The following is a 27,170-nucleotide window of genomic DNA, read 5'->3' as shown; positions in this document are numbered from 1 at the left end:
AATGCCTCCATTACTTCTGGATCCTAATTTTATTTGACTATCTAGAACTATCCGATGAAGCCAGCAAGCACTTGCTGCCACTCTTGACATCCTGTTATTTAGAGTTAGGATTTTCTAACATGTAGAGATAGAGAATAAAAACTGAAATTGTCTTTGGGACTATTGCCAAATGGATTGGCATATGTTATAATCACATGCCTTCCTGTTCATGTGAAAATAGTATTAATTTTAAGATATTACGGTTAATTTAATTTTAGACTTTTAAAAACGGGCCTAACTTTGACGGACTGTGTATATTACCAGTATGCATTAAGTGGTCCTTGGAGGCCAAAAGTTTGAGAAACACTGTCCTGGACAATGTTCTCCTTAAGAGCAGAAACCAGTCACCTTTTTCCTTTCTTTAGAGCCCAGCATGTGACCTGACACATAGTAAGTACTTAATAAATATTTGATTAATTTATGTAAAAAATTGGATAGCCTTCATGGGAGAAACAAAAGAATTATTATTGTTCCTTGCCTTACCCTCAAGGAACTTAACATTCATTTGGGAAGAGTTTACAGTCATTTCATTTCTGAGTATTACATTCTGCTTCAGTTTTCTCAGAACTCTCTGGTACTTTTCTGAGATGAAACCAAGAACCACAAATCACAATCCTCCACAATAATTCTGCCTTAGCTCCTTTGGGAAACTACCATACCGACCACTGATATTTCTCATTTGCTTATATATGGAGTGGACATTATTTCAAATTAAGAATGCAGTTGATAAAATTAACACAACAGGATAAAATGGATATGGCATGTAATCAATTATGGGATTTTTTATGATAGATAACAGGATGATGAAATGTGGCTGGATTTTAGGTAATTCATTATACAGATATATACTCATTTCAAATGTTTCCTATAGCACGTTTCAAGTTTCCACAGTGATGTGGATGGCACTTAACTAGTGGCTTTGTTGTCATAGATGGTGCTTATAATTTTAGCCAACATTTATTGAGCATTAATTAAGTGGCAAGCACTCTTCTGAACTCAGTAGATTGATTGATATATGTTCCTACCACCTGCATGGCACTGTTGTGTTTCTCCTTGTTTTGGTTTTTGTTTTGTTTTTTTTTAGGTATATTTTACATATGGTGAAATGTACAAATCTTAAATTTATAATTCAATGAGTTTGACAGATGCCTGCACCTGTATAAACATCACCTCCATCAAGAGAGAAATTATTTCCAGCACCTAGAACCTTCCCTTCTACTCCTTCCCAAATAAACAAATGAAAGAAAAAAGAAACAAAGAGTACATTCTATATTATTCTATTTCTGTGAAGTTCTAGAATAGGAAAGATTAATCCATGATGCTTGTCGCCCAGGCTGGAGTGCAGTGGTGCCATCACAGCTCACTGCAGCATCCAACTCCTAGGCTCAAGTGACCCTCCTGCTTCAGCCTCTAGAGTAGCTAGACTACAGAGACATGCTGCCACACCCAGCTAATTTTTTAATTTATTTTTCATAGAGACAGGATCTCTCTGTGTTGCCCAGGCTTGTCTTGAACTCCTGTGCTCAAGAGATCTCCCAACCTCAGCCTCTCAAAGTGCTGGGATTACAAAGTGTGAGCCACCATGCCCAGCCAATTTTGTTTCTTGATTATATACTCAGCATAATGTTTTTGGATTTATCCATGTTATTGCATGTGTCAGTTTGTTCCTTTTATTGCTGAGTATTATTCTATTGTATAAATGTACCAAGATTTAGGCCAGGTGCAGTGGCTCATGCCTGTAATCCTAGTACTCTGGGAGACCGAGGCAGGAGGATCGTTTGAGCTCAGGAGTTCAAGACCAGCCTGAGCAAGAGTGAGACCCCGTCTCTACGAAAAATAGAAAAAATTAGCCAGGTACAGTGGCACATGCCTGTAGTCCCAGCTACTCGGGAGGATGAGGCAGGAGGATCACTTGAGCCCAGGAGTTTGAGGTTGCTGTGAGCTAGGCTGATGCCACGGCACTCTAGCCTGGACAACAGAGTGAGACTCTACCTCAAAAAAATAAATAAATAAATAAACAAACCACAATTTTTTTATCCATTCTCCTGCTGATGGACATTTGTGCTTTTTCTAGAGTTGGGCTACTATAAATAAAGCTGCTTTGACCATTCCTTTGAAGGTTTTTTATGCATATACATTTCCTTTTCTCTTGGGTAGACACCTAGTAGTAGAATTCCTGAGTCATAGGATAGATGTATTTTTAACTTTGTGAGAAACTGCCAGACCAGTTTCCAAAGTGGTTAACCATTTTATACTCTCACCAGCAATGGGGAAAGTTCTGTTTGCTCCTCATTCTGGTATCTGGTGTCATCAGCCTTTTGAATGTTAGCTATTCTGGCGGGCGTGTAGTAATCTCACATTGTGGTTTTGGTTTGCATTCCCTGATGACTAATGAACTCTTTCTTCATGTGCATATTGGTCTTTCTTTGTGACGTGTTTGTTCAAGTCTTTTACCCTGGTTTTTTAATTGGATTATTTATCTTTTATCATGAAGTTACAATTCTTTATTTATTCTGAATACAAGTTTTTTGTCAGATATATGTACTGCAAATATTTTCTTCCTCTCTGTGGTTTATATACTCACTTTGTTAACAGTTTTGGTGAGCAGAAATTTTAAAAATTTTAAAGTCCAGTTTACCAGTTTTTACTCTTGCAATTAGAGCTTTCCTGCTACCCAGGATTGCAAAGATGTTCTTCTGTGGTGTTTTTTTCTAGAAACTTTGTTATTTTAGCTTTTACATTTATGTCTGTGATCTAATTTATGTATGGTGTGGGGTAGGGGTCATGAGTGATACTCTTCTGTGTGGGTTTCCAGTTTTTCCAACATCTTTTGTTGAAAAGACTGTCCTTTTACCCATTGTATTAATCAGGATTCTCCAGAAAAACAGAACGCACAGGAGAATTTATTTATTTATTTATTAATTATGGGAATTGGCTCACACAATTGTAGATGCTGAGAAGTCCCAGCATCTGCTGTCTGCCTGCTGGAGAATGTGGTATAATTCAGTCTGAGTCTGAGGCCTGAGAACTAGAGGGGCCTCTGGTATAAGTCCACGATGCCAGAGAGCGGGGAGCTCTGGTGTCAGAGGACAGGAGAAAATGGATGTCCCAGCTCAAGGAGAAAGAGGGAGAATTTGCCCTTCTTCCACCTTTTTATTCCATTTGCGTCCTCAATTGATTGGATAATGCCTAGCCACACTGGTGAGGACAGATCTTCTTTACACAGAGTACTGAGTGCAATGCTAATCTCTTCCAGAAGCACCCTCACAGACACTCCCAGAAATAATGTTTTATCAGCTATCTGGGCATTCCTTAGCCCAGTAAGTTGGCACATAAAATCAACCATCACACCTATTCAAGTGCTTTGACACCTTTGCCAAAAATAATTGACTATAAAAGTGTAGCTCTATTTCTGGACACTATTCCATTGATCCATTTGCTTTCCTGACGATTTTTCTGTTGCTTACAGAGAGTCTTTTAGACATCACTATTACGGTGATATTAAGCAACACATTAAGTGAACCACATTTTTTAGAAGGGAAAAATGAGCCTTTGCTTAAAGATATTAATATATCCACATTTCCTTCCTACCCAGTCACACAAATTATTCTAAGCTCTCCGTACTTACTTTGATTTTGCTGATATATTTACATAATGAGTTAACACATTGACTACATATTATCTGTATTTGTAGTTGTTTCTAACACTTTCCCATGTGTTTTAATTTTTGCTCCTTCATACTATCCTCTGAAAAGCAGTGAAAGGCCCTCCATCTTTCACAGGTGTTGTTTCTTTTTATACTCTGTAGAAATTATGACTGATCCAGAAATTAAAGTGAGAAACCAATGTTCCTAGTCAATGTATTCTTTGAGAGATGCTGTCATCAACTCACTTATCTTGTGTAGAGTAACTTCATGAAATAAGCTTGCGAGGGGTGCCTTGCCTCTCACTCTTGGCACAAAATGGATGTATAAAACCGGATTTTGCAGTGTGACTCAGGTGCTCATCTTTATTACAAGTTAAATTTTGATGCTTTTCTTTCTATTTGTATTTTAAAAGTGTTTTAGCATTGACAATTTTAAAAAACAGACAAAAGATTTTGAATACACGTTTGACCAAAGAAGATATATAAATGGCCACTAAGCATTTGAAGAGATGCTTGGCGTCATTAACCATTGGAGAAATGCACTCAAAACCACAATGAGATACCACTTCACACCCATTAGGATGACTATAATCAGAAAGACAGATAATAACGAGTGTTGGTGAGGATATGGAGAAATTGGAACTCTCATACACTGCGGATAGGAATGTAAAATGGTGCAACCACTTTGGAAAACAGTTTCTTTTAAAGTTAAACATTTGCCATATGACCCAGCAATTTCACTCTTAGGTGCAAGAAAAATGAAAACATACATCCTCATAAAGGATGTACAAAGGTATTCATAGAAGCATTATTAATAACAGCCAAAAAGTAGATATATTTCAGATACCCATCAACTGATGAATGGATAAGCAATATGTGGTATATTCATACAATGGAGTATTATTCAGCCATAAAAGAAATGTAGTACTCATTCATGATACAACACGGATGCACCTCAAAGACACTATGGTAGGTGGAAGAAGCCAGATGCAAAAGACCATATATTGTACGATTCCATTCATATGAAATGTCCAGAAAAGGCAAATCTATAGAGGTAGGAAATAGATTCCCGGTTGCCTGAAGCTGGGGGTGGGAATGAGCAGTGACTGCAAATGCGCCTGAGAGAGCTTTTTGGAGTGACAGAAATGTTCTAATATTGGATTGTGATGTTGGTTGCACAACTCCATAAATTTGCTAAAAATTATTGAAATGTACACTTAAAATGAGTGAGTTGTATGGTTTGTAAATCATACCTCAATAAAGTTGTTGTTTTTTAAGAAAAAAAGTGTACTAGGATTGAAAAACTCTGGCCTGAATGGAGTCTGAAATATCAAGGAAACAGTACCCTACCTGAGACTTGTGACCAAGTGGGGAATGAGAAAAGCAGAACTTCTGCATGTGGCATTATAGGACTCTCAGTTTTATGAACCATCTTCTCCTTGAATTGAAAAACCACAAGATAACACCTCCTCAACATTCAGGCAGCTGGGAGCTTTGAGGAGAGAGTGCTTAATGAAACTCAGGTTTTCTCATTTTGTGACTAACCCTAAGCTTTGTAGTTGAAGACAAGAACAGACCCGGACGCCATAGTGGAAGTGCCAGGCACGTTTGAACATGACTACCTCCACCCTGCCGTAACTTTTCAACCCGTCTGTGCCGGTTACGTGCAGTCTAGACGAATAAGTTCTTTCTGAGCCTCTCTCTAATCTTCTTTTTCCTCAACACTAGTGTCTTCTTTTTATGATTTTTCTTAAATGTCTTGTTGTCACAGAACATTTAATTTAAATGTCACACCATCTGAGCAAAATGATTCACTATCTTTTCTCCAGCTGACTAAACTCTCCTCTGGGAATCCTGAGGTTTTTCTTAAATAGCATGCTAGTTTATTCCCTTTTCTTTTGTTTTTAATTGTGTTTACATTTTCTCAAAAGCTTTTTTGGGGGAGAGTCTGAGTGGGAAAGAGTTTACTCATTTTGAAAAGAATTTGTAAGCAAAGTTAGCTAGGTTGTTGGTAGGCTTGGGCACTTAGTAATGGAAATAATGAAGGTGCCTCCCGTGTTGACACTCCCGGCCACCGTCCCAAGGATGTGCCCTTGGGTTGTAGCTTCTGGCACCCAGGGGCCCTTCCCACACCCTCTTCCGCTCTTACCCTCTATCTGAGGCTCCACATTTGTGAGCCATCTGGCTAGAATGAGACAGTCGTCTGTGCCCTCAGACTGTGTTTTCTCTTATAAAACTTTCTCCACGTCTCATCTATCTGATCAAATGTCTTCTTTCCTAAGAGAACTAGACCTTTTGAAATCTTTCCCTTCAAACCAGCATTCTCATTGCCTTTTGCTATTGCAACATATGCCTCAAATATCTTAAACTTGACATGTTCAAAACCAAATATACCCCCTGTCTCTCTACTCCTTTCTAAAGCAGAACAACTCAAAACCTTTCCTCCTCACTGCCTTTGTGCAGTGGATGGTGCCTGCTGGGCTTCAAACCTGGAGCTTATCTTTGATAAAGTTTCTTTTACCTGCCACCATCCATCTGGCCTCTGCCACGTTAGGTGAACCCAGCTTTCCCATGCGAATGCCCATTGTGAAATTAAAACAATAATGATGTCATTTCTCTTGCCTGCCAGATTAATAAGCCTTGATAGGCATCCAGTGTAGGAGAGGGTGTGAAAAATGGGAATTAATACATCTTGGCTGGTGTTTCATAATCATCTAAAATGCCCATACTCCTTGACTTAGCAAGTCCATTTCTTGGATACGAATTTTATAGGAATTTATCCTATAAAAATATTCCATTAAACACAAGAAGATTTGGATAATTACTTTGATAATTGCATTATTTATATTAAGGAAAAATTGGAAACATGCTAAATTTAGAAAAATATGAGATTGCTTCTATAAATTATGGCACAGGCATACATTAGAATAGTAGAAAGCCATTAAAAATGTCAATAAAGCTGTGTCTCAGTCCTTTGGGGTTTTCCATAGCAACTAGCATAATTCTTGGTATTTGATAAGTGCTTAACAGATCTGGCTTTTTTTTTTTTTTTTTTTTTTTTGAGACAGAGTCTCACTGTGTTGCCCGGGCTAGAGTGCCGTGGCATCATCCTAGCTCACAGCAACCTCAAACTCCTGGGCTCAAGCGATCCTCCTGCCTCAGCCTCCCGAGTAGCTGGGACTACAGGCATGCGCCACCATGCCCGGCTAATTTTTTCTATATATTTTTAGTTGTCCAATTAATTTCTTTCTAATTTTAGTAGAGACGGGGTCTCACTCTTGCTCAGGCTGGTTTCCAACTCCTGAGCTCAAACAATCTGCCCACCTCGGCCTCCCAGAGAGCTAGGATTACAGGCATGAGCCACCACGCCCGGCCCAGATCTGGCTTTTATTTTTTAAATATACTATTGTGCAGAATTTTATAATGTTATACATAACATACTCATATATAACCTACAAATACAGTGTCATATCATTCTTATTACTTCTTAATAAAAATCCCCTTAGTGACTTCTGGTTAAACATGATAAATTAAGCACATGTATTCGTTTCTGCTCCCTGTCAAAATCCCACCAAAATTACAGTAAGGGAATCAAAAAGTTTAAACTCATAGGACAAATGAAATCAGAATGGAATTAGTAATAAACAAAAGATACCAACAAAATTTTGGAGGATAAGAAAGCAGGTAGTCAGTGGTGACTGAAATAGCAAAAGAGAGAGAACTAACACATCTGTGAGAAGGGAGGGGAGGTGCCGTAAGAAGCAAGCTGATTTGTGCCACAGAAGCCCTGAAAGGCCGAGGGGTTGGAGGCACCTGGTTTCTTGGAAGGCAGCAGGGTGGCTGAGGTTAAAAATTGGAGTTATGTTTGAAAGCCTTTATAAGAGACATTACTTCCCTGGTTCCCTCCTCCACCTCAAGCAGCAAGGAGGCTGTCTCCCTTCTACTCCCCCCACCCTCTCCCTCCATCATGACAGGGCTTATTCTCCAGGAACCAGAGGGGCTCTGTGCTTGGGAATTGCAAGCCTAGCAGAAGAGGCCAGGCCAAGGTGTGACACTGAAACCAGGTAATTAAATTAAAGTCTGTACACCGAATGGTGAGACCCCTGGCCCCCTCTCCCCCTACTCCTCCCATGAAAGCTGCTGCAAGGTCTTTATCCCTCAGGCAATCTTAGAGAAAGTGAAACAATCTTGGAGAAAATGAACAGCCCCTGAGAAAGGACCTCGTTCAGATGCTGACAATTGGGAGGCCTAATAAAAAAATTAGCTTGTCCCCATCACACTGTGGTAACAAGCCCTGCCACAGAGCTTCGGTCAACCTCACCTCGGTTCTGAATGTGAATGGGCAGTTGAGGATTACTAGGCATTTGAGGAAAGCCTCTTACATGTAAAAGCAGAGCCCCAAACCTACAGAAAACAAAAACTTCGAGGAAACAGAGGCAATGCAGAGCAGAAGAAAATGTCTAAATAATTATCATTATTGTCCTCAGGAAAATAAGAAAAGATAATGCGCACATAAAATAAAAACAAGATACTAGAAACAAAGAAGAAACAATAGCATAATAAATTAATAACTTGATAGTAGAAATGAAAAAATTAATATTAGAGCTGGGAGATAAACTTGAAGAAGACACTCAGAAAATAGAATCAAGGAAGAAAAGGTAGAATATCGATGAGAAAAGATAAGAAAATTAGAATGTCTGTCCGAGAAGTCCCAATCTGACTAATGGGGGTTCTAGAAAGAGACAACAGAGAATATGGAAGAGAGAGAAATATAAAAGAATTAACACTCAGCACAATGAATGAAAAAAGACAAACACCAAGACACATTTTTGTTAAATTTAGACAAGAAAATCCTACAAGCTTCTGGATGGGGGAAGTCCCATAGAAAGGAAAAAGAACAACATCAGCCTATTGGAAGCTAGAAGTCGCTGGAACAATGAATGCCTCTAGAATTCTGATAAAAATTATTTTAAAGCTACAATTCTATACCCTGTCAAACTGGCAGACAAGTGTGAGCACAGAATGAAAACATTTTTAGGTATGCAAGATCTTAAACTTTTTATCTCCGTATGCCCTTTGTAAGGAGATCTACAACAGGATGAACTCCAACAAAATGAGGGAATAAGCAAGAAAGAAAGAGACATAGGAGCCCTGGGGGGTGGGGGTGGGTTCCTGAATTGGTGATGAAGCCAGTGCAGACTGGGTAGAGAGAGTGCAGGAGGATGGAGAGCTCCAGAGTGGATGTTTCCAAGAAGAAAATGGAACCAATAGGACACCGGTGCTGGCCATTATTGAGAGGAATGTTAGTGATAAGCATATAGAAAACTAAGCGTACTTAGGGAACAAGGCAATTATTAGCCCTAGGAAAAACAAAAAATTGTATGAGAAATGTAACAATTTAGCTCAGCAGTGAATAATATTTATGTAGTTATAAAAATGCTGAATATTGATTTAACCAGAATTTTAATGGAGGAATAGGGGAAATAACAGGAAGCAAAGAGGTAAAGTTTAAAAGGGATAAATCAAAACATAGCAGCACAAGCATGCACTATATTAAGAAAGGAGATAAATTCCAGACAAAATAGCTGAAAGAGCTAAACCATTTGCCTCTGAGGAATGGACATCAGGGATGGAAAGAGGACAGGGACTATAATTCCCAGAAAGCTGTGTGGTGCTATTTAAGATCATAAACTATGGGCATACAGTTTTTCATTAAAAAATAGATTGAAAAACAATCTTAGTTCTCTCTTGTAGCAAACTAATGCTATCACGTAAACCCTGCTTTTTACCTGTTTAGGAGAACGTTGGATGCTCACGTTTACATGTATTCTCTTTGAAGTGTGCTTACTACCTTCCTGTGATTTCTCTCATCCCAGAAGGGGAGGGCTTTTTGTTTCATTCCTAGCAAAATATCAGTATCGTTTTGTGTTCCTGGTCCATAAACAGATTTATCGGATGAAATTCTAGATTATAGAGGTATTTTCTTAAAAAAGTCATTTCAGGTTTTTTTCCTTAGGTCATTGCGTAGAAATCAGCCCTATCTTATAAAATTTCTTAAAAAAAAAAAATTATACTCATGTGTCATTAAGTAGAAAACATGAGTGCCTTATGATAAAAAGGCCCCAAGCTAGCAAGAGGCTCCCCTGGCTTTTGTATCTGTTACCCTTAAGAATGGCTATCAGGCCGGGCGCGGTGGCTCACACCTGTAATCCTAGCTCTCTGGGAGGCCGAAGCAGGCGGATTGTTTGAGCTCAGGAGTTCAAAACCAGCCTGAGCAAGAGCGAGACCCCGTCTCTACTAAAAATAGAAAGAAATTAATTGGACAACTAAAAATACATAGAAAAAAAAAACTAGCCGGGCATGGTGGCGCATGCCTGTAGTCCCAGCTACTCGGGAGGCTGAGGCAGGAGGATCGCTTGAGCCCAGGAGTTTGAGGTTGCTGTGAGCTAGGATGATGCCACGGCACTCTAGCCCGGGCAACACAGCGAGACTCTGTCTCAAAAAAAAAAAAAAAAAAAAAAAAAGAATGGCTGTCAGATAACACGTACTGGTAGCTTAGAATAGGGGTGCTTTTTCTCCAAGAATCTCCCCCAATCATGTTTATCCTGTCCTGGATTAATTTATGTTGACACTTCTGAAGAACTGAAAGAATATCCTGAGATGATTTAAATACTTTGTTCCATTTTTTGTTTCTTCTTCTTTTTTTTTTTATTCTTTTTCCATCACAAGACTCTAGATCTAACATTTTTTGAAGGTGTTAAGAAATTGGCTAGATTTGATTTTTATGACCTATCTACAGTCTTGTATCATGAAACACAACTAAGAAAAAGAAATTAATATCCTTATTTTAAAATGTTATAATCCTGTGTACATGGATTGAGAGATTATAACTAAGCAGACTATAGGCATATCAACAAATTCTTGGTGCTGTCTCCCACATGTCTTAGTGGAGCCCCCAACTTGCCCAAGAGAGGCACTGCCAGGTTCTAGGTCATGTAGACTCTTGGAGTTTATGTTTTATCCTAGCTTGACATATATGTTGCTGTGCTGGCAGCTGGTATTTGATGAATACTTGCTGATTTGCAGAACAAATAATCAGATGGCACACAAAATCCCAAAACTGTTCACAGATCTGAGACCAAAATATATGAAGTGAAGATAGGAAACTTTTCTTCATCTCCATCCTCACCTTCATTGCACTTTTTGGATGTCTGGCCCCCCGACCCCAGCTGTGTGTAGGTTCAGTTACTGAGACACAGATGAAGCAGAGTAGAACAATCCTGCCTACGCAAGGTTCACAGTCCACTGCGAGCAAAGTACACGTGGCAGATACCTGCGAGACCAGTGAGTGCTGGGGAACCCACCAAAGGAGAGAGGGAACACTGGGCTCCAACTCTGGGAGTTGAAAGAGGGATGATGACATCTCCCTGGTCTGGGCATTGGGCAGCGGAAGTGGGTTCCTAGAGAAGGTGTATTTCGCCCCAAGTTTGCAATTGGGGTGGAAGTTAATAGTCTGAGATGGGAAGAAAGAATATTCCTGGCAGAGAATGTCCGTGTGACCTCATAGAGATGGCTAGGTGTGTTTGAGGACAGGTAGATTGATACCCAGGACACAAAGGGCTAGGGAGTGGATGAGACCAGAACGTCAGCCTGGGGTGGGCCTTGCACCCTATTGTTCTAAGGAGTTTGGACTTTATTCTGCAGGTAATAGGAAGCTATTCTGTTATTCTTTTATCAGTTTATTCATTCAACAGCTGTTCATTCATCCAGCCTATGCTTGTTGGGATCCAGCGGGGCAGCTTCACACACTAGAGGAGAGGCCTAGATCCCCTACGGCCAGGGTGGCCGTATGTCCTCATTTGTCCTGGACAGTTCTGATATGTACCTGTCGTCCTGGGCTTCTCATACAATTTACCCTTTGTCATGGACTTTTCATTGTTTTAAAAGAAGTATTACTTTTAATAGTTGCTTTAAAGTAATGCAGGACGGGTTTGGTAGAGCTTTACTTTGTACTTCCACCTGCTGCCGTGGTCTTGTCTAGAAGTGTACCATACACACATGCAGTGCCCAGAGTCCTCTGTTCGACGTGTAGTCAGATGTGAAGGACAACCAGTGATAACCCGTCTCCCTTTCCTGGCCCTTTCCTGGCCCTTTCCTGACACAACTAGCACATTTCAAGGATAGCACGCGGGGCACACGCTAATCACATGAAACAGCGTGGGCATCAGCCACTAGGTGCAGCTACTCCGTCCAGTTCCGGCTGTTGGCGGGACAAGTATTCAGTGCTGCTGCTCCTGTCAGTCACATGAGGTGCCAGTGCTATGGTTGGTGCCGCGCCTGGTGAGACACACGAAGCCACCAGGCACTGCTTAGCTGGTTCAGTGGGAAATATGGGAAAGTACAGGTTCATTGCACAGGAAATACATGTTGGCAAATGGAGGCCGTCTTGCTGTAGAGCATGCAGAATAGTCTGAATGCTCTTACTAGAGTGTTTTTGAATTATTGCTTGGTATATATCCACCGCTCTTTATTTTATTGTTGGGTAATGCTGTATTATTTTGGAGTAAACAGCTAAAAAGAAAGCTCACGTGTAAAGAAAAACTAAGTAGTCAATTTCCAGTTCTCAAGAAAGTGGGTGCTGAATACATAACTTGCTCAGGAGATTTGCCACCACTTACACCCACAGAAGGGTCCTAGTGGTATCATTAGCCACAGGAAAACCAGACGATGCACATCTGTGAAAAGGAATCCTCTTCATTTCAGCCTTATCTCTTTCCCCAGCCACAGCCTAACCCAGCAGCTCTTTGCACTGTTGCCTGTTTGCCCATCCTGGCTGTAACTACCTTAGCATTCCTGTCACTCTGGCTTCTGCTGTTGTTCCTTCACATTTTTCCCCCCTGAGTTTCCTCTCTGCAGACTTGAGTTCTGTCACCCTCATGGTGCCGAAGGGCCTGGCCAGAGCCACCATCTCGTCTCTGACATTTGCTTCTTCACACTTAGGCAGCATTTGTAGAAGAGGCGTCACCCGAAGCCCTGTCTCTTGTTCATCTCATAGCCAAGTCTTCGGTCAAAAGACCCATTTCTTTTCCCAGCTCAGAAAGTACTAGTGGCAGGCTGTGCATGGTGGCTCACACCTGTAATCCCAGCACCCTGGGAGCTGGGGTGGGAGGATTGCCTGAGGCCAAGGAGTTCGAGACCAGTCTGGGCAACATTGTGAGACCCCCATCTATGTAAAAACAATAAAAGACTAATTTGTAGGCATCGTAGTGAAATAAAATTGTTTTTTAAAAATTTTTTAACTTAAAAAAAAAGGTACTAGTGACTGCTAGTGGCCTCTCACCCCAGCTGACCAGCACAGATGAAGGAGGCAGAAGTAATGATAGTGGTGCTGTGGGGCCCAGTTATACTTTTGCAGGGGCCGTGGAAATTATAGCATTTGCCCCAGTGATTCTGAATTTTCTGTCTTTTGTGCTTGCTCCAAATTGTCCACGTCCCCTCTACAGAGAGGTGCCTTGAACCAAATTCAGCTCACCAAGCACACTCCAAGCAGTCTGTAGTTAGGCAAAGACAGCCTGAGATTATGTCGGCTGCGTTTGTGGCCACATCATCCTGTTGATTCATAGAGAATTTACAGGCGCCCCAGACAACAAAGATATCTCCACAGTTGCCTGTCACAGAGGTGCTGAGTAAGGACAACTGGTAAATGTCACTATCCATTTGTTAGGGTAACTGACACAAAGTGCAAAGCAGCTCTAACAAACAACCCCCATCTCAGTGGCCTAACCTAACAAATGGTTATTTCTCGCTCACTTCACAGTCTAGTGCAGTTGATGGCCATTATGGGCAGCTCTCCTGCAAGCATTAACTCCTCCTGTGTGGCTTTGCTGTCTCCTAGAACCTCCTTGTTTCCTCCACTGAATCCCCTCCTTAGAGCAAAAAGAAAACTCCGAAAGGATTGCACGAGATGTTTTATGGCCAGTCCTAGAAGTGCGTACATCACTTCCACTTCCATTCCGTTGACCAGGACCCAGTCACATGACCCCAACCTAACTGCAAGGGAGGCTGGGAAGTGTTGGCTCCCTGTGTGCCCCAAAGAGGAAACGAGATTCGGGAGCATCTCCTCAGTCCCTGCCGCTGTCAGGTCATGGAAAACTCAGTGAGGTAGAAGTCAGGTGACCTGGGCTCTGCCACTGATTGCTGGGTGGCCTTAGGCAAGTCATCATAACCACTCTGTGCTGTTTCTTCCTCCCCATAAGGATGTTAATAATGCTTGCCCTGTACTTGTGAGTTTACATTATCATATAAATGTATGTGCTAGTGGTAGGAGTTGTGGCCTGCGCCATTTTCAAAAAAGATTATAAGGATCCCAGTCATTTATTCAATAGATATTTTTTGAGCACCTGTGATAGCCAAGCATTGGAATAGCTACAGAAAAACTCCACTCGCTGGATGGTAAATAATCTTTGAAGAAGTAATATGGCTATGTGATCAAAATGACTGAGGGGCTCAGGATAGGCCTCTCTGAGAAGGTGACACTTGAGCTGATGAGTTGGAGACAGACACGTGAATATCAAGGAGAAGGGTGTGCCAAGCAGAGGGACCAGACTGTGCAAAGGCCCTGAGGTGGAAATCAGTGTGGAGGGTTCCTTGAATAGAAAAGTGACCAGCATGAAAGCCAAACTTGTATGAAGGGGAAAAATGAGAGAGAGGTACTGTATCATGCAGGGTCTTAACCTCTCTGGGTCTCAGTTTCTTCACCTGTAAACTGTCAACTAGGGTAATAATAATATCAACTGCATAGGGTTACTGTAAGGGATTAAATGAAATAATATACGTATAGTGCTTAGAAAATACCAGGCACCTCATGTACACGACCTAAATGTGTGCACTATAATTAAGGTAAGGATTTTATTCCAAGTGGCAGTGGAAAAGTTTTGGGTGGTTTTCAGCAGGGGAATGTTAACTCAATCCTAACTAACCCTTTGGGCTGGGCTCGAGGTGAATGGGGTTTCCTCACTCCTTCCAGACATCGAGGGGTAAAGCTTTTTTGGCGAAATCCCCAACAACAAAAGAAAATGTTCAAGACATCATGTTATTTCTAAACATAATCTAAATATATGTTTATATATAAGATATCCCTTTTAAAAGAGTAGTATTGAAATACACACAGAATGTAGATGAATAAGATCTTGTAAGCTTATGATTTATCCCCCTCTCAAAAGGTAGTCAAATATTTGTACATAATTTGTCTATAGATGTTTCTGGATTATATTTGGGGGTACAAGTGAGAGGAGACATTGAGTGGCTGTGCCTCTCAGCTTTATGTAAATAAACTGTGGTCTGCATTTGAGAACACACTTTCCCAAAAATCTATTTGTGGAAGAAGGAAATCTTAGAAGATTAAAACGATGGATTTTTAAAATATCAGGCATGCTACAAAAACAGATCTTTATGCTCAAAGTAGTAAATGATGCGTTGGGGAAAGAAAAGCTTCAGACACAAAGCAGTGTTACCATTTCTACAGCAATGTACTCCTCCACACAAAAGAAGCTGGCCTCATATTTGCATTTTGCTCATAGTATCCTGAAAATGCAAACCATCAGCTTAAAATGCAGCTCCTCTGTTTGCTGGCAGGAGCCCCAGCATCGAAAGACTTGGCACGTCTGCCTGTGACAGTGAGGACATCCCCGGGGCTGTGGGGTGAGCTGAGGTCACTCTTGCAGCACTAGGCTTTGGCCCGCACAGGACTTGGCTGTTGATAGGAAAAAACCACAAACATCGAATTGTTTTTCTACAGGCAGACAATGAATCCCCTGGTCAATAAAATCTCACAAAGCAGTGGCTTTATCTCGTTACCACCAAAAAAGTGTCTTAATTGAGTTTCTGCATTAAGTGTTACGTTTACAGGAGATTTGAAATATAAAATTTCCAAAAAGCTATGTCTCTTCTTTTTGTAAAGAATGACTTAGAAAGGACAGTGCCAGAACTCCAAAAATTCTGCTGCCAGGAGAGGTAGGAAATATTAGAATGAAAGAGGTAGAGCCACCAGTAGGTTCCTTTTCCGTGATACGTGCAAAGAAACTGGTGTTTCATTGAGTACCTAATGGATTCATTCATTTAACAAATAGTCTTGATGTTGAGCCTTCATTGGGGCCACACACTCTGCCAGAAGCTGGGAATGCAACAGTGGACAGGGCAGGAGGAATCCTTGCCTCCTAGAGCTCCATCTGTACAACGGAGTAAGTGGGCCGAGCCATCCACCCCCGCACACCGGAGGGGTGGGCTGCTAATTGGGCGGAATCCATCTTGCAGCATTGAGGGGTGTCTAGGAGCACCTGCAGGAAGAAGTGATCTTGAAACTGAGACCCTACGCATGAGTGAGGAGTGAGAGAAGGGCAGAAGTTGGGAAGTGTTTTAGGCAGGAAGAATAGCTTATGAAGGTCTTGTGTATTTTTATCTTTACTTTTCCCTCTTCTCTTCTTCCTCAGCATAAAATCCAAGGAGTCCCAGGTTGTAGAGTGATATGTATAGCATTATCCCACTTTCAGTAATTTTTAAAACAGACGCAAAAACACCACTATGTATTTTGCATGGATTCATACACATATATTGAATGGCATGAAAGGAAACCAACTAGATTTGTGACAGTGCTTGCATCTGAGGAAGGAGGGAGAAAAGAGCCTGGGATGGGGACAAAGGAAACTTCATTTTTATCTGAAATGTTTTATTTATTTTATTAAAGGAGACTTTGAAAATTGTTTCACAAAATGTTAACAAAAGTCAGTTCTGGATGGTTGGTATCCAGGTGTTTGTTATATTATTCTATGAATCTTTCTATATTTTTTTATATCCTTAACAAAGAAAAATCAAGGTTACAGACTGTAGATTGTTCGAGTAGAAGGGTCATCTTCAGAGAATATATTTTCCAAAGTCCTTTAGAATGACAACCAGGAGCTCTTATCAAAGTTTGCATCATAGGGCATCAGACAATCTTGATCACTCATATAAAAACTGAAGAACAGATGTTGTGTTGAAAAGGCTCACAGCAGTATGCATCTCATTTGCAATAGAATTTTTCTTTGGCCTTTGGTGCAAGATGACATTTGTCTCTGGTTACAGGAGACCCACACTGGTACAGATCACCTCTGCATCCTTCTTTCTAAGGAACTTTTGCCAGGGTTGTTGGGATCAACATGTGTTCCAAATTGCAATGATGTAACCCAATTTCTATTGCTGAACATGTTTGTGTCTCATTCTCAGAGAAACTTCAACTTTTCATTGCAGTGGGAGCAGGAAAAAACTTTCGGGAACAAATGATTTTATTCCACTGGGAATGAGCATCCAAGGCCTGCAGTTCATTTCAATACCTGACTGCAGGACAGAGTCAACCAAATTTTGTAGTGTCAAAATAAGTAGTGTCAAAGAACCGAGAACTTACCCATGAAACAAGACTATTATGCTGCCCTGTACCCCTTCTTGTTGCAGTCATCCAAAGACCCTCGGACTTCTTTCCTCATTTCTTGCTAATTTTAGCTCCTGGCTCACTGTCATTTTCTTCAACACTCTTCCTTGTCATAATTCACTGCAATTGCAATACCTATGTGGATCTTTAATCTCCTCTTCTCCAATGAACTTCTCCATTGTTCCTTAGCCTCCCATTTGCACTGTTATTTTATCCTGGCCTCCACCACAGGCTACGTTGTTACTGCTTGACTCCACTGAGTCCTGATTTCCATCCTTACTCAGTTTGGATTCCACAGTGCATCGTTATGGTCACTCCCTTGCCTACATCTTCAACTCTCTTGCCCCTCTCTCTATCCACAGTCCTCGCTTGGCAAACCACCCACTGCTTAAATCCAGCCATCCACGTGCCCTGCACCTCTGCTCCAGGAGCTGAATGTGGCTGGGAAAAAAACCACAAACAAAAACAAATACTACCTCCATGCAGAGAGGTCTTAGTTTTAATTCCTTTCATTCAACTAGGCCCTCAACACTCTTGGTAGTCCTGCTACTTTTCCTTAATCCATTTACACACCTTCTCCTCTGTTCTCAAACTCCCAATAGCTCTTCTCCCTTCCACACTTGCTGCTGATGCCCTTGTTTCCTATTTCACCAAGAAAAGAAGAGCAATCAGAAAAAAATTCCATATGCTCTGATCGCCTCATCTACTAACCTGCCTGCATCTGCTTTTCCTGTTCTCACTGGGCAGAACCATCCACGCTTCTACTAAGGCCAACTCCTCCATCTGTGCCTTAGATCTGATCTCCCTTGGCCTGCTTGAGGACATCTCTCCAGCAGTTCTCCTTCTCTCTTACTTCATCAGTTTTGCCCTCTCTGTAGAATCATTCCCATCAGCATGCAAACATGCCTTAGTATGGCCCACCTTATCCCCTTCCTTGACCTCTTCTCCCTTTCAGCGACCCCCATATTACTCTGTTCATCTTCACAGCAAAATTCCTTGAAAGGCTTGTCTATATTCATTATCACTAATTCCTCTCACCCCATTTTCTCCTGATCCTTCTCTTATCAGGTTTTGTCTCTACTGCACCCCACCAAAACAGCTTTGTCAGAGTTACCAGTGTCCTCTGGTGGCCAACCTTCTGTGTTGCTAAATGCAGTGGTCTTTCTTACTCTGCATCTTCCTCAACTCAGCAGTAGCACTTAACTCAGTTGACCCTTCCTTCCTCCTTGACACACTTTCTTCACTTGGCTTCTGGACACCACACACTTTTGGTTGCCTCCTACTTACTGACTCAATCTCCACTGTGGTTTGACCTCATCTCACAGACCTTATGACATTGGAATGTTCCCGGGCTCTAACCTAAGACCTCTTCCCTTTTTTATCTGTATTCACTCTGTAGGGGATTTCACCAAGATTCATAGGTTTGAATTACTCTATACATAAGTTTGTGTAAATTACACAAATAGTCATTATTCATGCAAAGACAAAACAATCTAGTTTGAAATTGTTTTCATGGCTAGGGATTTTTCAGTGATTCATAAAGAGCTTGCTTGTATTTAAGATTACAGATGTGAAATCATAGTTTGATAACTTTCTGACCATGGGACATATATAGGTTGCATGCAAAACAAAATACAAAAGAAGCAAAAAACAGGGAAGTTCTCTAACAGAAATCTCAGGGATAATGTTTAAAAATTAAATTGCTGTTTCTGCTATCAGCTTCTTAGGCTGTGGCTTTGGAGCTTCTGATATTCACACCATTCAGATAAGTTTCTGTTAGTTAGAATGCAACCATGACAAATCCAAAATACCCCCTTTTTGGGACTACCCCATTACAGTTTCTACCATGGGATGTGTGTATGTGTTTAACAAAAAAAACAAATAGCACCAAAAACACTTCATCTTGTCATAGGAAAAAAATTTATGGCACTGAACTCACCAACATGAAGAAATCATATTGATGTTAAAGCATCTATTGACTCTTGAGTCTCAAATAGTTAATTAAGATGAATACAAATGAAACAGTTTTGGTTTTGTGTCTGTGTTTTTTTTTAACCACTGATTTTCATCACATATAAGTTTTTACAGAATAAAATTTTTATACTATTCAATAGAGACCTCATCTAATTGAAAGGGTAAAAAATATGATCAAGACTTTATGACTGAACAACTTGAATGAAGAAGTTAAAATGTGGTATGAACTGGGAAAGAAATGGGGCTTTTGAAACCTGAGAATCCTATCAAATGCTTTTGTAGCCATTTTTTTTGGTACCTAATCAGGGAACAATAAAGGAAGCATCATAAGAATTATATCAGGGGAAATTATGGTGAAGAAAATATTATGAGAAAGTGAAACTTTAGATTTTTCATCGTGAATGCTTTATGTTTCAAGGCTTCCTGGTATGTAGTCTTTACCTGGAAAACAAATAAACAAAAAACTCAGTGACTTTAAGAAGAGATGATTCAACAATTACTCAGTTAATTTAATCAATATAGATAGTTGATCCAAATTTTTCAGGACCTAAAGTGGATTATCTGTAAATTAACTGCACAATTGCCATATAAACCCTTCATTTTGAACTTCAAGGAAACATTCTAAATACAGGTATCGAGATTGCCCTATAGTATTATTTGTAAAAAATGATATTTTAGAATGTTTTTTTGATAAGCAATATCTCTGGGTGCCATACTATTTTAGAACATGTAAATATGTGCTAAGGTCCAGTCGGGACTGGTATTCTTTGTAAACAATGACTTACCAATTAATAAGACTGATCTAATATTTTGTAGGTTCGTTGAGATAAATTCTTAAGGAATAAGATTGTGTACCCTAAATAACTGTGGAATTTGTTGAAAAGAGAATAAATACTTTCCTTGTCTTAGTTCAGAATTCAAAGATGAAAAAGCATCATCTTAGATATTATACTTTAATCTCACTTTAGTAATCAGCTAGAGATAAAGGCTTCAGATATTGTTTTCATGACATAGTTTTCTAATTGATTCTTTTCTCGGCAGGTTCCCGAAGGAAAAGTAGTTGTTCTTAATTTCCGATTCATCGACCTTGAGAGTGACAACCTATGCCGCTATGACTTTGTAGATGTGTACAATGGCCACTCCAATGGCCAGCGCATTGGGCGCTTCTGCGGCACGTTCCGGCCTGGAGCCCTTGTGTCCAGTGGCAACAAGATGATGGTGCAGATGATTTCTGATGCCAACACAGCTGGGAATGGCTTCATGGCCATGTTCTCTGCTGCTGAACCCAATGAAAGAGGTATTGTTTCCATATAATGGCAATCACAATAATGACAGCTCACAGTTATTGAATGCCTACTGTATGTCAGGCACTGTTTTTGCACTTTATATATATTTATTCCTTTAATCTAAAGCTTAGGAGCAGTTCTTCTCAGAGAGCTAGTGAATGCTATCAAACCATCAAGAGACCATTAAAAAATCAATCTTTTTATTTAAGTCCATATACATTCTTATAAAAAGTCAAATATGGAAATTCATGGACTAAAAATGTGGAGCTTGCATATATAAATGCATATACAGATATACAAATATACCCCTTCTTTTTTTTTTTTTTTTGAGACAGAGTTTCACTGTGTTGCCCGGGCTAGAGTGCCATGGCATCATCCTAGCTCACAGCAACCTCAAATTCCTGGGCTCAAGCAATCCTTCTGCCTCAGCCTCCCAAGTAGCTGGGACTACAGGCATGCGCCACCATGCCCGGCTAATTTTTTCTATATATTTTTAGTTGTCTGATTAATTTCTTTCTATTTTTAGTACAGACAGGGTCTTGCTCTTGCTCAGGCTGGTTTTGAACTCCTGAGCTCAAACAATCTGCCCACCTCGGCCTCCCAGAGTGCTAGGATTACAGGCGTGAGCCACCATGCCTGGCCCAAATATACCCCTTCTGCCCATTGTAGTCCCCTCTCCAGGAATAGCCATGGCCAGTGGTTCCCCTACCTTTCTACGTGTGTTTACTTATATTTATGTGCTTTCACAATAGCTTTTACAAATATAAGTGGGATTATACATTTATATTATTTTACAACTTTTTCTTTTTACTTAACACTATGTCTTGGGATATTTTCATGTTCAGTACATGTGAGCCCCCAAGGGTAGAAATCTCTACCCTTGAAAGATAAGTGCAGTGGGCAATATTTGTAAGTTTTCAGCCTTTCACCTGAGTGCACTTCCTAATCTGCTCTTGGCTTGGACTATAGTACAACATAGATTCAACACAATTTCCATAAAAATTCCAATGCCATTTCTCACAAATCTAGAAAAAATAATCCTAAAACTTCCTATGGAACCAAAAAAGACTCCAAATAGCCAAAGCAATCCTAAGCAAAAAGAATAAATCTAGAGGCATCACATTACCCGACTTCAAATTGTACTACAAGACAGTAGTAACCAAAACAGCATGGTACTGGTATAAAGGTAAAAACATAGACCAATGGAACAAACAGAGAATCCAGAAATAAAACCGTATAGCTATGACCAACTTATTTTTGACAAAGCTGACAAAAACATACACTGGAGAAAGGATGCCCTATTCAATAAATGATGCTGGGAAAATCGGATAGCCACATACAGAAGAATGAAACTAGATCCTTCTAAGTACAAAAGTTAACTCAAAATGAATGAAAGACTTAAATGTAAGACCTGAAACCACAAAAATTCTAGAATAAAACATAGGAAAAACTCTTCTAGGCATTGGCCTAGGCAAAGAGTTTATGAGTAAGGCCCCAAAAGCAAATACAGCAACAATAAACATAAATAAATGGGATTTAATTGAACTAAAAAGTTTCTGTATAGCAAAGGAAATAATCAACAAAGTGAATAGACAGCCTACAGAATGGGAGAAAATAGGTACTCCACAAACTATGTATCCAACAAAGGGCTAATCTCCACAATCTATTATACAAAGAACTCAAATAAATCAGCAAGAAAAAAAACAAATAACCCCATCAAAAAATGGGCAAAAGATATGAACAGACTCTTCTCAAAAGAAGATAGACAAATGGCCAACAAACGTGAAAAAATGCTCAACATCACTAATTATCAGGGAAATGCAAATTAAAACCACAACAAAATACCACCTTACCCCCATCACAATGGCCATTTTTGTAAGTCAAAAAACAATAGATGTTGGTGTGGTTGCAGTGAAAGGGAATGCTTATGCACTGTTGATGGAAAGATAAACCTGTACAACTGTTATGGAAAACAGTTTGGAGATTCCTCAAAGAACTAAAGGTAGACCTACCGTTTGATCCAGCAGTCCCACTGCTGGGTATCTGCCCCCTAAAAAAGAAGTCATTTTATCAAAAAGACACCTGCACCCAAATGTTTATCACAGCATAATTCACAGTTGCAAAAATATGAAACTAACCTAAGTGCCTATCAACTGATGAGTGAATAACACACCCCCCCCATGGTGTACTACTCAGCCATAAAAAGGAATGAAACAATGTCTTTTGTAGCAACTTGGATGGAATTGGGGACCATTATCCTAAGTGAAGTATCTCAGGAATGGAAAAACAGATACCACATGTTCTCACTTATAAGTGGGGGCTAAATAAGGATATATAGCATCATAAAGAGCTGTAATGGACATTGGAAACTAAGAAGAAGGGAAGGTGGGAGGGGGAAGAGCAATAAAAATCTACCTACTGAGTACAATGTGCACTATTCTGGTGACGGATACACTGAAAACTCTGACTTCAGCATGATACAATTCATCCACATAACAAAAACTACTTGTAACCCCTAAATTTTTTGAAATTAAAAAAAAATAAAGAAAGAGTTAAGGAAAAAAGAAAGAAGAAAAGAAAGAAAAAAAAATAAAAGAGGCCCTGCCTCTGACTCCACTTCCCTGTCTTGTATTGATGTAATATGTGAGCTAACATAGAGATCAGTCATTTCATGTGTGTATGTATGGAGCAGATTATGTATGTAATCATTTTTTTAAGAGAAAATTTAAGAGTTTCTGCCATTGCCATTGTTTACTATACTGTCACTGAATGTTCCACATTCCTTATGTTCCATATGGTTGTATTGCTGTGACCTGTATCAGGATATAAACTTCTGGGTTTTTTTTCTCATATTTAATATCTTCAGGGGATCAGTATTGTGGAGGACATCTTGACAGACCTTCCGGCTCCTTTAAAACCCCCAACTGGCCAGACCGGGATTACCCTGCAGGAGTCACTTGTGTGTGGCACATTATAGCCCCGAAGAATCAGGTGAGGTTCCCTGAAAATGTGAAGAAAGCATGTATGTGTGAATCTCCCAGACAGCGCTAGGGGCCCAGCTCTCAAGAGCCTCTGGTTGTGGAGCATATTTGAGAGCTAAGGATACAGGGAGAGGAAGGCCTGCTGGACACAGGTATTTCTTCACACGAAGACCCAGATTAAATCTGCCATTTACACTACTTGACTTGCAAAGTCATAGATTTAACAATTTTCAAAACAGTTTCTTAAAATATAAATGATAAGCAAATCCCACATAAGATTGTTTAACCCTGTGGCAGATGTTATAAGGGGCAGTGACTAACTGAGGGAGGATAAAAATTCCCAGGTACATGTACATTTCAGGTTACCATTTGCTCAAGTAGCAAACCCACCATGTCCTGATAATAGTCATCCTGGTCACCAAATCAAAATGCCTGCGTGCTTCACCTCAACAACGCCAGTGAGCGCAAGCCGGCCACCTCATCTCTTCAAAAAACAAGGTGTCTGATGTAAAAGCCGGTCTGCTTTAGGGTGTTTTTGGTTGTTTAAAATAAAATTTGTGCATGTTCCCTTACAAAAAGCTTTATTCTTTACCCTAAAATAATCAACAGAGGTCAAGTTTTCTAGTATTTATTAGTTTGTGATTACGTATACAAATTTTTACCCTTTCTGGGAACCACTTTCAAGTATTATTTATGGGACAGAACTTGGCATATGACTAGATGAAATCTACTTTGTGGACTTTAAAAAAACACCTTATATAGTAAAATTATTATTATTACAAACACTATAAACTTTAATGCAAACACTGTGAGATAAGCATTATGATACTGTTTTTTAAAAAAAATCTTTTCTAAATTGATCTTTCATGTCACTTGCACAAATATACTATTTGTCATATATTGATTTTTTAGTGGAAAATTATTTAGGCCAATATACCATGCAAGTTAGTGATTTGATCACACACACACACACACATTTTGATTATAATTCTAAAACTCAGTTTTATTTTTAAAAAGAAAAATATGCTCATCTATTTAATAATGAAAGATTCTTTTAATCTATAGAACATCTTATAGTTTAAAATAACATTTAAAATTGCATTTCTGAAACATTTAAACCATCGTAGTTCTTGAAAAGCTATAGTTCTTGAAAAGCTATATTGGTCATTTTCTCTTTATGATATTTGTAAATATAGCTGACCAAATAATTCCAACTTAATTATCCTTGAAGATTACAATTCAGTATCTCTTTTCCATTGTTCTTCCTTTTGATTATTTATATTTTAAGATTGAGTTTTATTTTATTAATGTGATTTTTAGCTTTAGCCAATTGAGTTTTTAATTATAGTAGTGTTTAAAATCACTGGCAGCTCTGCCCAAAGGAGAAAAATATAATGGGAAAATTAAGTCCTAAATAATTTCTATGCAAATCTATGGTAATTTTCTTTTATTAAAGAATTGCCTCCACATTTTATCACTTTTTCCTTTTTCCTCTTATTTTTTATCTTCTCTCCAAAAGTTTTCATGTGACTAATTTCTAAGTAGAGAAAGTTCAATTTTTTAATAACCTGGAAAGCATTTTATTAGTAACTAGTGAGAAGTCACTGGACCCAAAGAGGAAATAGTTTGATATAATTTATAGTATGAATAAGCCATTATTCACCCATCACTGGTGCTGACTTTTTTAAAGATAGGTAAATAGATACATATGTGGCAATTATGTTCAAAGCCAAAGTTTGCCTTTGTGTTCACCTGTCATGCTGTTGCTGTTATCATCTTCACCCAGATTGCTGTGTTAGCTAATCGGAATTAATACCCATTATCTAACACGAGTTAATGTCCATTATCTTCCCTGAAGTAGCAGGGAGGGTTCCTACCCACTTGCTGCCCAGCAAGAGTGAGTATCAGCTGTCCTGGGTATTGATAAACCCAGTTAGATTTCCTTTGATTCACACATTGGAGGTACTCTTTAAAAAAGCTGCTTGTAAGGGGAATGCTTGATTGCCTATTATAAAAATTTTCTATTCACTTGAATAACTCAGGACACTATCATTGGTATTAATGCAAAAAAATTGAGAAATACTTAAGAATTCTAACGCTGACTTTGTATAGCAATACTTCTGTGCAAACTACTAAAAAATCAACCACACCCTAAGTAGGCTGTGTGCTGTATGCCCACGTTTACACTTCAGGAAGACATTGCAGCCAATTCCCACTTCCCTGAATCTCTGGTCCTAAAAATTCAACTCCTTTACATGCGATAGGAGTGTCAGTTTCTTTCCCTAAAAAGGGGAACAACTCTATCCACTTATCTCACCCCACATACACATATGCGCACACCATACCCCAATATGCACTAATCTAGGGGGCATCTTAGATAATACTTTTTTAAAACATTTTTGTGAATGTCTAGCATTTTATTTTTATACACATATAATAAAATATCATTGCATGTGTGTGTGTGTGTATATATATGTTTTTTAATCTTCTCTTTAGCACAGATCATGAAGATTTTTTTCATTTTAATAAATATTTTTCTATGATATCTTACTTGATGTTACCTGTGTATTACATTGTATGGAAGTTCTATTATTTACTTAACAGTCTGCTCTCTTGGACATTTAGGTCTCTGATTTTTCTTTAATTTAAAAGTTTTTTATTTTTTACTTTTTATTTGTATATATTCATGGGGTACAAATTCAGTTTTGCTACATTGATATTTTGCACTGTGGTGAAGTTAAGGACTTCAGTGCATCCATGACTGGAGCAATGCACATTGTACAAAGCAACCTCCCATCATCCACCCCCACCAACCTCCCCACCTCTCCTAGTCTCCACTGTCCATCATTCCACACTCTGCTTTCATGCGTACACATTATTTAGCTCCCACTTATAAATGAGAATGTGCAGTATTTGTTTTTCTGTGTCTGAGTTGTTTCATTAAGATAATGGCCTCCAGTTCCATTCATGTTGCTGCAAGAGACATGATTTCATTCTTTTTTGTGGCTGAATAGTATTCTGTTGTGTATACATATACCGCATTTGCTTTATCCAATCATCCGTTGATGTATATTTAGTTTGACTGCATATCTTTGCTATTGTGAATTGTGTTGTGATAAACACAAGAGTGCAGGTATCTTTTTTTATATATTGATTTCTTTTCCTCTGGACAAATACCCAGTAGTGGGCTTCTGGATTGAAGGGTAGTTCTATTTTTAGTTCTTTGAGAAGTCTCCATACTGTTTTCCATAGAGGTTGTACTAATTTACATTCCCTCCAATAGTGTGTAAGAGTTCTTTTTCCTCTTCATCCTTGCCAACATCTTTGTTATCTTTTTGTCTTTTTATTAATAGCCATTCTGACTGGCATAAGATAATATTGGGAGATTTTTGATTACTGATTCAATCTCACTATTCATTAATGGGACTTTTCAGGACTTCCGAATCTTCCTGGTTCAATCTCAAGAGGCTATGTGTTTCCAGGAATTTATCCATTTCCTTTAGATTTTCTAGTTTGTGAACGTATGGCTGTTCACAATAGTCTGATAATCTTTTGTATTTCTGTGGTATCAATTGTAATGTCTCTTTTTTCATTTCTGATTTTATTTGGATCTTTTTCTTCTTTTTTTCTTTTTGGGTTAAACTAATTAATTAGTGGCTTATTAATTTTGTTCATCTTTTTGAAGAACTAACTTTTTTGTTGTTGTTGTTGAGACAGAGTCTCGCTTTGTTGCCCTGGCTAGAGTGAGTGCCGTGGCGTCATCCTAGCTCACAGCAACCTCA

The 27,170-nt window shown here is 39.2% G+C and overlaps 1 protein-coding gene across 1 annotated transcript in view; it reads left to right on the top strand.

The window, feature by feature from the left end:
* PCOLCE2 (procollagen C-endopeptidase enhancer 2) overlaps positions 1 to 27,170 on the top strand; it is a 68,017-nt gene that overhangs the window by 16,630 nt on the left and 24,217 nt on the right. Inside the window, exons 3-4 of the mRNA XM_012647435.1 lie at positions 20,163 to 20,418; positions 23,274 to 23,398. Coding sequence (XP_012502889.1) covers positions 20,163 to 20,418; positions 23,274 to 23,398 — 381 coding nt within the window. The remainder of the gene's footprint in view (positions 1 to 20,162; positions 20,419 to 23,273; positions 23,399 to 27,170) is intronic.

The sequence above is a fragment of the Propithecus coquereli genome, unplaced genomic scaffold, assembly GCF_000956105.1.
Source record: "Propithecus coquereli isolate 6110/MARCELLA unplaced genomic scaffold, Pcoq_1.0 Scaffold268, whole genome shotgun sequence".
In the NCBI taxonomy this organism is placed as follows: domain Eukaryota; kingdom Metazoa; phylum Chordata; class Mammalia; order Primates; family Indriidae; genus Propithecus; species Propithecus coquereli.
The sequence above is the reverse complement of the archived record's forward strand: the minus strand, read 5'-3'. Positions and strand labels throughout refer to the sequence as shown.